Source organism: Sorex araneus, chromosome X, assembly GCF_027595985.1.
Source record: "Sorex araneus isolate mSorAra2 chromosome X, mSorAra2.pri, whole genome shotgun sequence".
In the NCBI taxonomy this organism is placed as follows: Eukaryota; Metazoa; Chordata; class Mammalia; order Eulipotyphla; family Soricidae; genus Sorex; species Sorex araneus.
In genome coordinates, this window is record NC_073313.1 from 213,828,111 (window position 1) to 213,841,465 (window position 13,355).

Sequence of the window (13,355 nt, forward strand, 5' to 3'; positions counted from 1 at the left end):
CCTGCCCCAATACGGTTACTATAAACCTTGCCCAGTGTCCCTACAAACTAAATTCTGGTGTAAAGGGACCAATCCCACAAGGCACTGTAGGCCTACTCTTAGGGAAAGCAGTTTGACTATTAAGGGAACACTGCGGCTTTAAGCCCACCACCTCTCCATATTCAGTGGATATATGGCATGTTAAACCAAAGACAAAAAAGGAGGTATTCTCCCCACTTGAATGTATTGGGGAAACTCCTTGTAGGAGAAAAGTCTATCCATATATATATGTACATATATGTGTGTATATATATGTGTGTATATATATATATATATATATACATATATACACACATTGCTTTTTGGGTCACATCCTGGCTCTGCACTCAGGAATCACTCCTGGCAGTGCTCAAGGGACTATATGGGATGCTGGGAATTGAACCCGGGTCAGTAGCGTGCAAGGCAAACGCCCTACCCGCTGAGCTATCACTCCAGCCCCTATGCTTATATTTTAACAGGTAGCAGACCCACAACAAAAATTTGGGTTCTGCTACATCTTGTCAGAAGTTGAATTGATTCACCAAATTTAACCCTCAAACCGTCGGAAACTACTTAACCCTCTAAACTCCAGTCAGCCAAACCAATTTCAGCTAGAAGTCACAAGAAATTCTGAGAAGTCAGAATCAGAGAAACTGCAAGTTTTCTAGCTTCTTTACAAGACTGCCTGACAATTTGTTAGACTTCTGATTGAAGTTCTCCAGACTCAATGATGTGACCACTACCGTTGCTGTTGCCAGAACAGCTCTTTCAAACCTCATTGAGATGTATGATGTCAAAACGTCGAAAAGTGACTCTCAGCATCCCTGGACAGTGCAGGATAATGGACGATTTATTACAAGCACTGCTCTGTGTCCAGGGTTGGACTGAATCTTAGTACAACTAATAAGACTGCATTGTGATTTGGAATTGTTCCCCTAATTCAAATGTTTGTGTTTTTATAAAAAAGAAAAGGGGGAGATGTAAGATGACACTAGGTTTGTCCTTTCAGCCTTGCCACAGGGACTTAGCTTTACTGGGTTACACCCACCACAGTGCTCCTGAGTCACTCCCATTCCTTTATCTGTCAACTCTTCTCTGCACCCTCCTTCCCAACCAGTTAATCACCTTTCCCCTAATCAGATTCTGTTAGCTTGTAAGATCAGATCCTTCTAAGGACTCTGTATTGTAAATTAGTGTCTTTTGCATAGTTTACCTTAAAGCAATGTCCTTTCTGTATGGACACAGGAAGACAGTTAATGTTATGCTCTTATAACTTAAAAGTTGATTGATTCCGAATAATATTTATTCCAGGGCATCTGCTTTCTCAACTCAGTTGCCCTTAGTTCCCAGCACTCCAAAAGCAGGGTCCCCGATGAGGGACGGAATGGACCCAAGGCAAGCTGTGAGCTATCCTGGCATCAAGATAGGCCAGGCCAAAGTGCCACAATACTCAACTATAAGTTGAGGGCATGATCATGAACAAATGCTGTCATGATCCAAAAGTAACGATGAGATTAGGACCCTGCTGGGGTTAGGAAGATTAACCTGGCCTGAGGACTGTGGTCTGGAATATATAGCGAGATGTCCTCAGGAAGAACCAAACTTTAAATTTATATCTCTTACTGTGCTCATACAGAATGAGAGTGCTAGAAATATTTGAAGTAGGTTTACTACAACTATTTAAGTGGATTACTAGCTGAGGAAAGAAGAAAGCGACACACCCTTGTTTGGATCCCATCCTTGAGTGGATCTTCTAGTAATCTGGAGTAATCTCCTTAGATGAGATTTTGTTAATCTGGAGGAGTGGTTTTACCCCTTTGTTGATTTGTTAATGTTCAACCCACCTCTGTGTCACCACCCAATGTGATTGATATATAAACTAAGACTGTAGGAGAAGAGAGAAAACACAGAAGCGGGAGAGAAGACACAGAAGCAGAGCACAAGGCGAAAGGGAATCAGGGAGTCATCAGAGCCAGAAGCATAGGAAAGAAAGAGCACAAAGCAAGGCAGAGAGTCAAGAAGTAAGGGTCAAAGTCAGAGAGACAGAATCAGAAGTGAGAACGAGAGAAGCAGAAGGGGAATGGAGATTGGAATAAACTGCAATTGATACCGACCATCCTTCACTTGCCTATCGACATCAACCTCCCTGGGGTGGGAGAAGTGGCATGAGACTACGGAACACAGGTGGTAGGAGAGATAGAGTGCTGCTGCCCTTTTGTGAAAAACACACCGTTCATTGTACTATTGGCCTTCAACGCTTTAATAGTGTAAATACTGTCATAGATGGGATGAAACAAAACAATCATGAGTCAATGGGCCTCAATTTTCTTTCAAGTTTTTGCTACACATTGGGGAAAAAATAAAGCTAATATTTACTTAGTGACTGCTTTGTGGTAACTCATTACTTCAGACCTTTGACCACATTATTTCAAATTCATTACTATAACTTTGTAGTTGCACATAATAAATATTTTAACTGGTACTCAAACATTTCCCTCAAATCCTAAATATGCTACAGTTGCACTATAAGTTAACAGGTTTGTGACCTAAAACTACTTATTTTTTCTGGACTTTATTCCCCTTTTCCATAAATTGAGAAGACATCACCAACTTTCTTACAGCATTGTTCTGTAAAAAATTATTATTCATTCATTCACATGAGAGCAGAGAACGAAGTCAAGAAATGGGGTAGGGGATAACTAATTACAACAAAGTCAAAAGGTACAAAGTCTAAGAGAAGTGAAAAAGTTCCTAGCAGTACTAAAACAGATGAACTGGATGGTTAGAAATCCGAGTGCGATGCTTAAGGGGATGGTTTCAGAAGTGGTGTAGATTTTGAAATAAAAAAAAGAAAAAGGAAATGACTGTGGGAGTAGGTAGCAAGAGAAGAACCAAATTGGAAGTAAGGAGAGATCTTCAAAGGAGTTGAGAAACTCAGAAACAGTACAATCAATGGACAACAATTAATTTGTGTACACAAGACAATTCTTACAAAATATTCTGAAAAAGGCAAGAAATCAGAAACATCAAATACAGGCAACATGTAAACTGTAAAAAGCAAAAAATCTGAGTGGTAGGCACTGCACATGAACATATATTTGATGTCAGAGCTGAGAGGCAGACAGTGCATGTGAATACATATTGATGTCACAGAAACGCAGTGGGAGCAGAAGGCTCCAGCTCCACCCCAAGCTCCTATTCAGCATGCCCTGATATGACTCAATCAAAATGTCTCTGCTACCAGGTAGTTAGAAGTTCTGTAAGTGCTTTTGTTGCACTGTAGCACTGTCATCCTGTTGTTCATCGATTTGCTCTAGCGGGCACCAGTAACATTTCCATTGTGAGACTTGTTACTGTTTTTGGCATATCAAATGCTCCACGAGTAGCTTGCCATGTTCTGCTGTGCAGGTGGGATACTCTTGGTAGCTTGCCGGGCTCTCCGAGAGGGACGGAGGAATCGAACCTGGGTCGGCTGCGTGCAAGGCAAATGCCCTACCCACTTTTGTAGAAATAAAAATTTAAAAAACAAAAAAATCTAAACTAAATAATACATGAAAGGTTAACAAAACTTTCTAGGCGATATTTACTACACATAGACATTCAGGTCTTAGCAGGTTCTTCCACAGCAGTCCACAAGGATCAAGTCCTTATTTCTACAAATACTGCGGCAAATGCTGTGGTGTCCGAGATCTTACCTGGCATCCCAATAAAAAACACAAAACAGGTTTTCTTCCCTTCTATTAAGTGCTGTTTCTTATATCTTTCTATTCTTCATACATTTATCACTACAGAATGTATTATATACCTAATGATTTATTATGTTTCAGTGCTCTCCCTTCCAACCTTAAATTGAGGTTAAAATGTCTTCAATGGTTTATCTCTAGTTCCTACTCAGACCTGGGAATATAGAAGCTTAATAGGTACTCACACTTAATAAAAGTCTTTACATTTTCTTTTCTATTTAAGAACTATATAAATATAGCTCTTAATTATTAACTATGTAAACAATTCAATAGCTACACTTTAAAAACATACATCTTTCAATACAATGGGTAGGACATTTGCCTTGCATGAAGGCAGCTGGGTTCAATCCCTGGCCCCCATATGGTTCCCAAGTCTATCAGGAGTGATCCCTGAGCACAGAGCCAGTACTAAGACCTTGCATTGCTAGGTGTGGCCCAATACCAAAACCAACAAACATATAACAACAACAACAACAAAAAAAAAAAAAACAAAGAAGGAAATCCTAAAATAAGTTTAGGATTTAAATTGTTCCCTTTTCTTACATTCAGAAAATAAATTAAAGATTATAACCTGTCTGGAGCGATAGCACAGCAGTAGCGCGTTTGCCTTGCATGCGGCTGACCCGTGTTCTATTCCTCCGCTCCTCTTGAAGAGCCTGGCAAGCTACCGAGAGTATCGTGCCCACATGGCAGAGCCTGGCAAGCTAGTGGTGTACCTGTGGTGTATTCGACATGCCAAAAACAGTAACAATAAGTCTCACAATGAAACGTTACTGGTGCCCGTTTGAGCATATCGATGAGCAATGATATGACTGTGACTGTGAAAACCTGTCTAGTCTACAAAATGTCAAAGGAAGTTCTTATAACACTTATCTCCTTGTAACCATCACATTAGAAAACTACACATTTTTCTAATATTGAATTAAGTTTTTAGGGTGGCAGTTGGATTGCAGAAGAGGAAAAGAGGTTAATAATATATGGGTTTTCTAGTTACTTCAAGATTCCAAATAAAAATAGGAAAAAAAAAGTGAGTAAGCAAATACCTAAAAGACAACCCTTGACAGGAGCAGTCCTGATATTCTTGAATCCAAACATCAGCTACCATCTACTTTATGTAACATTAAAATAAGCAAGCACAAATAGTCTTAGATAGGTTTAAATAATCTGTCAGCACATAATATTTCACATAAGATGCTAAGGACACCACTAAAAAACTTTTAGAAACAATGAATCAATAAAGTAGCAGGATTGTGTTATAAAAGTAACACAAAAAAATCTGTTGCACTAATGATATATTTTTTAAAACCCTAAAACATAGTGTCTAAAACCATAAATTACCATAAGGAATTTACAACAGAGGTATAAGACATACATTAAAAACTCTAAGTCACTATTAAAATATACAAAAAATGAAAAAAAAAATCACGTTCACAGATTGGAAGAATTAACATAGCCAGTATTACCATACAACCCAAATAATTGTACAAATTCAATGCAATTTCTATCCAAATTCGAATGGCATTCATTGAGGACTTATAACAAACACTACTACAATGGAATCATTAAATTTTTTTGCTTTTTGGGTCACACCCAGCGATGCACAGGCAGGGGTTACTCCTGGCTCTGCACTCAGGAATTACCCCTGGTGGTGCTCAGGGGACCATATGGGATGCTGGGAATCGAACCCGGGTCGGCTACATGCAAGGCAAATGCCCTACCCGCTGTCCTATCGCTCCAGCCCTCTAAATTTCTTGATAGCCAAAGCAACGCTAAGAAAAAATATTAAATATAAAATATTTCCTGATGTAAAACTATAGTAATAAAAAAAAGAGTGCTGAAGTAGAATAAGAACAGATTTAAAAAAAATAGGACATTATTAGGAGCTTGTAAGTAAACCTCAGGCATGTGGACATCAATCTATAACACAAAAGGTCCATTAAGTGGAGGAGGGAAGCCTTTCCAACAAATAGTTTGGTAAAACTGGATAGTCACATGCAACCACCCCCCCCCCAATTGGATTCCTAACACCATAAAAGTTTGATTCAAAATGAATCAACATCCTTGATATTTGGCCAGAATCTATAAAACACATTGATAGAAACAGATTAATCCGAATATTGACCTAAGAGGTGTCTTCAATAATCTGACACAACTGGAAAAAAAACTTAAAGAAAGAAAAAATATAAACAGTGTACATCAAACCAGTTTGCCTGATGCAAGAATCTAAGACTAAAATAAAAACGATACTCTACTGAAATGGGAGAAAACAGTTACATACCATACAGATGGTAAGTGGCTAACTCCAAGAAACATAAAGCACACACAAAGCTCTACAATTAAAAAAAAAATGAGGAGGTGAAGAGACACATCCTCAGTACTTGTGGATTGCCAACAGGCAGTGTTCAACCTCACCAGTTAATAGGGAAATGCAAATCAAGATGACAATGATCTCACATGCTGAGAATGACCTGGAGATAGACAAAGACCAGAAACAGACCAGGGAGATACTACAGAGCTGACCCTAGGTGGATGTCAGGCACCGCACAGGATCCCCCAAGCCCACCAGGGTGAACCTTGAGCACAGAGCCAGGAGTAAATCCTGAGTACCACTGGATGTGGCCCCAACCTCTCCTCCCTACACCAGCCAAAAAAAAGGGGAATAGAAATAACCAGTATTGTTAGGAAAGAAATGTAAAAAAAGAAAACTGCCTCATTTACTGTTGGTGAAAATGCTATATGATTTGGCCTCGTGGGAAATAGCAGAAACTTCCCAAAGAAATAAAAATAAAACTCCCTAATGACCAGTGATTGGGCTGGAGCGATAGCACAGCGGTAGGGCGTTTGCCTTTCACGCAGCCGACCCGTGTTCGATTTCCTCCACCCTTCTCGGAGTGCCTGGCAAGCTACCCGTGGCGTACTGGATGTACCAAAAACAGTAACAAATAAATCTCACAATCCAGAGACGTTACTGGTGCCTGCTCGAACAAATTGATGAGCAACGGGATGACAGTTGACAGTGATGACCAGTGATTACATGTCTTGACATCCATCTGTGAACACAAAGTATCAACTTGAAAAGACACCGGTTTTGTATTTACTGCAGCACTAAATGACAACACCCGAATGCCATTGGTAGATAAGTGGATAAAGGAGTTGCAGTATATATACAATGGAATAGTGCTTAGCTCTACGATGATTCTTGTTCTTCGCTACAAAGTGGAAGAAGGTACAGAGGGTATTGTGCTAAGCAAAGTAAGTAGAGAGAGGACAAATACCCCATGTTATCTCACTCATGTATGGTATATAAAGAAACAAAGCAATCGAATGACAGTATTCAATGATTTTAACAAATCCTTGGATTTTGACTGAGGAAATGAGGTTAGTCCTTGTGGGGGATGGAGCAAGAAGCAATGAAGTAGAAGGGACATAAAATAGTGATATAGGATCTTCAGCACTACAGTGGTAACTGAGGTACAATAACTTTGTTCACCAAAAGAAGCATTTACCATCATCAAGACCATTTTACCTCAACTGCAATAAAAATTGTCAGTCTATGGGGGACAAAATCTGTCAGAAACCTAAAATTTCAAAGACATATTTTATTCCCAAAGTAATAAATAATATGGTCACATATTACAATTGGAAACCCTTAAAATTATTTCAAAATTGGAATTATTTCACAGGCTTTTTACATTTTCTATGACCATTTGTTTTCCAATGGCCTATTAATTCAAATGAAAAATTAAATACACATTAACTAGCCAACAGTAATAGAACTTTAAGGCTGAATAAAAAAATAAGGGAAAGAATTCCAATTAAATGTTATCTACCATGCCAGAGAGAAGAAATGTCATGAATGAGAGATGTACTAGTTATAAATCAAATAGCTGTGAAGCTGTCTGAAAACTAACAAACACCTACCCATCTTCACCAACACCACATTAGAAAAAAGTTACTTATTTTATTAAATATATGATATGAAACTTGAAATAATTTGTCTACTTTAAAAAAGGGTGACTAGAAAATGAATCATAGCATACAAATAACAAAGCAGAAATGTTACACTTGAAATGGTCTCTCTATTTTGGTCTCCAGTTATAAATAAAATGGTACTAGTAATTCAATCTAATAAACTATTCAACACATTATCATCAGAAAAAATCACTTCGTCAATGAAAAAAATCACTGATTCAATGAGCATTTGATATTTTATTATCAAAATATAAGCAAGAATTACATCCCTCTCTGGTGAAAACTTTTCAAATAAGTTGAAGCGGAGGGCCTTGAGATGTATCGGTTATAAAAGGTGTTGAAACAAAAACAGTTTTTAAATGTACAAATACAAACCAGTACTTTATACAACAATTCTCTATAAAGTTCATCAATGTGAAAAATAATTTGTTTCAACTACATATAAGGCATGGTCAATTTCTGTCATTTTGTACAACTATTTTTTCTGCTTTGTTGGAGACTTTTCTCTTCCTCGGTCCTGATTTTTCTTTGATTCTCTAGAATGTTCAAAATATCTGCTAGATTTTTCCCACCGCTTCTCAGCACCATTCTGATACCGATCTTCATCACTTCTGGAATCTGAATGTTTTCTATTCTTTTCTTTTGACTTTGACCTCTCTCTTCTTCTAAAATTTTCACTGTCCTTATTTCGGTGTCTGTGCTCATTTTCAGAAAAGGAATTTCTTCTTTCTCCTCTCTTCCTTCTGGAGTCACCATGCTTACGTTCCAAATCTGTATACATTTCTTGGTCTCCATCATTCATAACTCTACTATAACTATTTCGTTCAGAAGGTACACCTCTGCTCTCTGAAGTGTATGTGGATATGGAATCTCTTGAGTGTGGATCTCTTGAATTTTTATCTCTATGCTTTTCTGATCTTCTTTCCCGCTCAGTCCTGGTTTCTTGGTGCCTGTGGTCTGGTCTTCTGTCATCATATTTCCTATCATTGGCCTGTTGTCTCCGCATCAATTTATCTACTTCTTTCTTTCTGGTTTTCCCTTGTGCCTTCTTTCTTTTATCTTTATCTGGTATGTGTAAGAAGAAATAAAGTTAGTTTTAATTCTAATATTAATTTTATAATTAATATTGATACTTTGTAGTTCAAACCACATACACTGAAAGTAAAGTCATCAAATAAATGGAAAGTGATGACAAAATGCTTAATTTTACAGAATACACAGTATAGTAAACATTAGCTATCTAAGTTCTGTTTTATTTATTTATTTATTTTATTTATTTATGCATGCTTTTGGGGGTCACATCTGGCAATGCTCAGGGGTTACTCCTGGCTCTGCACTCAGGAATTATTCCTGGCGGTGCTTGGGGAACCATATGAGATGCTTGGGGATTGAACTCAGGTTGGCTGAGTGCACGGCAAACACCCTGCCTGCTGTGCTATCTCTCCAGCCCCCTAAATTCTGTGTTAAAATAAACTTCAGCAAACATTGTGAGGACTGGTGCTGGGGGGTGGGGGGCGCTTCTCAGGCAGTGCTCAGGGTACTCCCAAAGCTAGCACAGCAATTTTTGGGCAACTGGGTTAAGGCCAAAAGATGCAGTGCTGCTAGGCCCTGTGGTGACGGGGATTACGGGTACTAGGGGCACTCCAACGCTATACCCAGGGCTGCTCAGGGGCATATGCGATGCCATTCATAGAACAGGGGTCAGCTGCATACAAAGCCCTGTGTCATCTTTCTTGCCCATTTTTTTTTTTTTGATCAAGTGTCTAAGATGGTCTATTTCACTTATAAATTTTATTCAGCTCCAAAAGTTTTAGCGTTTGGGCACTATGTCACATGAAATACATCCTATGTGACATGTAAGCAAAATATAAGGACCATCTTTGCCAGCAATATTGCTACTAAACGTGGGGGATGACTGGGTTACCTCATATCAACATGAAATAAAAGTTTTTTTGTGTGTGTGCTACCAGAGAACCACTCTGCACCAACTAGTGAGGGAAACTGTTTTGTTTCTTTCCCAGAGACACTGCTCTATCCAGTGTCCCTTTCGTTGAGAAAGAGGTCAGACAGACACTGGATGGGGCAGTGGACCAAGGCTTATTCTCCAGCACCACATGTGGCTCCCTGAGCCCCCAAGAGTGATCCCTGAGTTCAGAAGAGGAGTAAGCCCTGAGCACGGCCAGGTGTGCCCCCAAAGCAAAAACCAAAAACTAAACAAAAATTCTGGTGTAAATGTTTGTGATGAAAACCTTCACTCTAGGGAGGAAATAATTTACTTTTTTCTTTTGATAGAAATAGATGTTTTTCGAAGTGGATATGGTCTGGAAGATTGTTCTGGTCAAAAGATGAGAGGAGAGTGTGGGCTAGATAAGTTAGAGTACACACAGAGGTCCTTCATAGTTACTGAACACACAGGCAGACATCTAGAAGTAGTCAAGTAGATGTGAAAGCCAGAGAGAAGTTTGCTTCTGATCAAACTAGGACATTTTTGGTTTGTTTGTTTCAAGAATCAACCAAAATTAAACTCATTCCTACTTCTTTTCTTTCAGAAATTAAACAGGTCAGTGGTCAGTGTGACTCAACAACAAAATGTAAAAATTAGTAGATAATTCTAAAGATTTACCCCAAAAATGAAATATTCTGAAATATTTCTTTAGGTTTTTTTTACTTTTTGGGTCACACCCGGCAATGCACAGGGGTTAACTCCTAGCTCATGCATTCAGGAATTACTCCTGGCGGTGCTCCAGGGCCATATGGGATGCTGGGATTCGAACCCGGGTCAGCCGAGTGCAAGGCAAACGCCCTACCTGCTGTGCTATTGCTCTAGCACCATCCTGAAATATTTTTTTACATTTTTTAGCTCCATTGGTTTTTCTGTTTTGATCACTCTGGTCTTGCCAGAATTAGTACTAAGTGGGGTAAAGCCTGGAGTATCCTTACTGACACCAGGGCAAATTCTAAAAGATCCCAGAGGGTCTGCTGTGGGTGCAGTTTCACTTCTAGGCATCAACCCCAATGGCCAAAACACTATTCAGAAAAGACACTTGCTGTCTAATATTCATTGCAGCACTATTCACAACAACCAAAATCTGTAAACAACACAAGTATCCAAGAACAGATGATTAGATGAAGAAACTCTGGTTTCTTTACACAGAGACACAATGCAAATCTAAGAAAAGATGAAATAATGCAATTTACTGCTACACGTATCTGGAGAGTATCACACTGAGTGTAGTTAGAAAAAAGAGGAACAAAGACAGAATGATCTCTCTCTTATGTGGGATATGAAGAATCACAGTAAGGGATTAATAAACACCCAAAGGCAATAGAAACCAAGAACTGAGTGTCAGTAAGAAGCTTCCCATGTGGTAGGCTGGGGGGACACCAGGATAAAAGTGTAGGAAAGCAACACTCTGGAGGAGGGTATGGTGCTGAAATGTTTTATGTATGAAACTCTACCATTAACAGCTAGGAGGGAAGGAGAGAAGGAGGGAGGGAGGGAGGGAGGGAGGAAGGAAGGAAGGAAGGAAGGAAGGAAGGAAGGAAGGAAGGAAGGAAGGAAGGAAGGAAGGAAGGAAGGAAGGAAGGATTGCTCTGCAGAGTGGGGCAAAGTGGAGTTTCTTGTAGGGTATGTTCACACTGCTGTGATAAAAGAGGTAAATTCCAAACTCAGGCTAATTGACAGTTCTGAAAAACTCAAAGAAAAATGGTATACACAAGGAATTTGGAGAGGAAACAGTAAAAAGCTCTTTGTGTTCGAGTGCAGCCTATGGAAAACCTATGAGGAGGCATTTAGAAAGGGGAGTTTGTGAACATATATTCCTAACCAACTCTGTTACACAGCAAGTACCTTTGCACAATATCAATTGAGAGCTTTAAATATACCCACTGACAGGTTTCCTTGAGTGCATTATTCACCATCACCACAGAAAATGATAGAGATCAATTCCCCAGTGAGGTGACAAATCAATCACACTAACAGTAGACAGATGACCCCTACAGAATTTTAAGAGAAGCCTGCTCTTCCCTAGAGCAGCTTGCCCTGGGAAGACAAGACCGAGGCCCTAGAGTGAGAGTTTTGAATCCAGTGGTTCAGTATCTCATCAGGACCAGGGATGATTAACTGACTGGGTTCCAACATAGGTAATTACTACAGATCACATCCTGATTCAGAATTCCTGGTAAGAGAGAGCTGGGAGGAAAAGGCCTGAGATGCACGGGGCTATGAGAGAACAGAACTACATGGGGTGATGGTGACTTCATAATCACAGGCTTGATGAGTGCCAAGAGGCTTGGTTTCTGAGAAATGCTTGTAAAAAACTCTCCAACAATTTAATTTCACCACTGTAATGACAAATATTCAGTAAACTAATAAAATTAAGTAACATATTTTAAGCAAAAAAAAAAAACCCAAAACCAAATAGTGACTGTATTTGTACTGTTTAAAAGTTGGGGCAAATAAATATGATAATACAGGTGACTAAAAAGTCAGTCAAATTCTTTTGCACACAGAAAAAAATGTGGTACAGATCTACCCGCACTCATCCTACCTCAACACAGATTTCACTATATCAACCATTATTTCTTCTGCCAAATGTCTGCCCCTCTCAGTTAGTTGGTTTTCCATTAAAGACTTATTTCTCTGATTCCTATCAAGCAGCTCAACTGAACTGTAGCTACCCAAATAGAAACCATCTGGTTTTGTGCTACATCAACATTTCTTGGACCCAAATCTATACTACTTAGTGCTTCCGTGAGATTAAAACTTGAGACTTATTATGAAATCTCCTATCTTTGGTGCTTTCTTTGAAATTTTCTAATGGTGGGAAGTTCATACTGTTTCTATGCTATTAATACTTTATTAATAAGATTTTAAGTTCTGTATTAAAATCGTATGACGAGGAAAATTAATTTTGAATCAGCAAGCTTCCTTATTACAGCAATTCATGCTGTGTGATCATCTGTTCTCAAAACAGACACCGTGAAAAAACAAATTCTTCAGAATTGAAAGTAAAAGTGTACAATCTGAGTATATTTCAATTCAAGGATAAGACATCCTATGAGCAAATAGAATTGAACTCTAATAATATAAAACATTGAGAGATCCATAGTTCTTGGTGTGGGGGGACAAGTTTGGGGGTTGGGGCTGTACCTGGCATACTTAAGGCATAATCCTGGCTCTGCACTAAGGGATAACTCCTGGAGGGGCTTAGGGGACTATAAAGGGTGCTGGGCATCGAACCTGGGTCAGCTGAGTGCAAGGCAAGCACCTTAACCCCTCTCTGGCTCAAAATCATAATTCTTTTTTTTTTTCTTTTTGGGTCACACCTGGCGATGCACAGGGGTCACTCCTGGCTCATGCACTCAGGAATCACCCCTGGCGGTGCTCAGGGGACCATATGGGATGCTGGGATTCGAACCCGGGTCGGCCGTGTGCAAGGCAAACGCCCTACCCGCTGTGCCCCTCAAAATCATAATTCTTGGTGCCACATAAAAATATAACAAGCCAGTGACAAAATAATATCAAGACTAGCCTTCTGACCTAAGGCTGTGCAAGAAATGATATGCATTTTGGATAATAGGACTACTTCTCATCCAGAGTAAGATATTCTGATGGAAGAA

The 13,355-nt window shown here is 39.2% G+C and overlaps 1 protein-coding gene across 2 annotated transcripts in view; it reads right to left on the reverse strand.

Annotated features, from left to right (window-relative positions):
- Positions 1-7,280: 7,280 nt before the first annotated feature.
- The window catches only part of CWC22 (CWC22 spliceosome associated protein homolog), a 75,173-nt gene continuing 69,098 nt past the window's right edge, over positions 7,281-13,355 (reverse strand). For both annotated transcript variants that reach the window (XM_055123015.1, XM_055123016.1), the window contains exon 20: positions 7,281-8,798. In XM_055123015.1, coding sequence (XP_054978990.1) covers positions 8,209-8,798 — 590 coding nt within the window. In that variant the 3' untranslated portion in view covers positions 7,281-8,208. The remainder of the gene's footprint in view (positions 8,799-13,355) is intronic.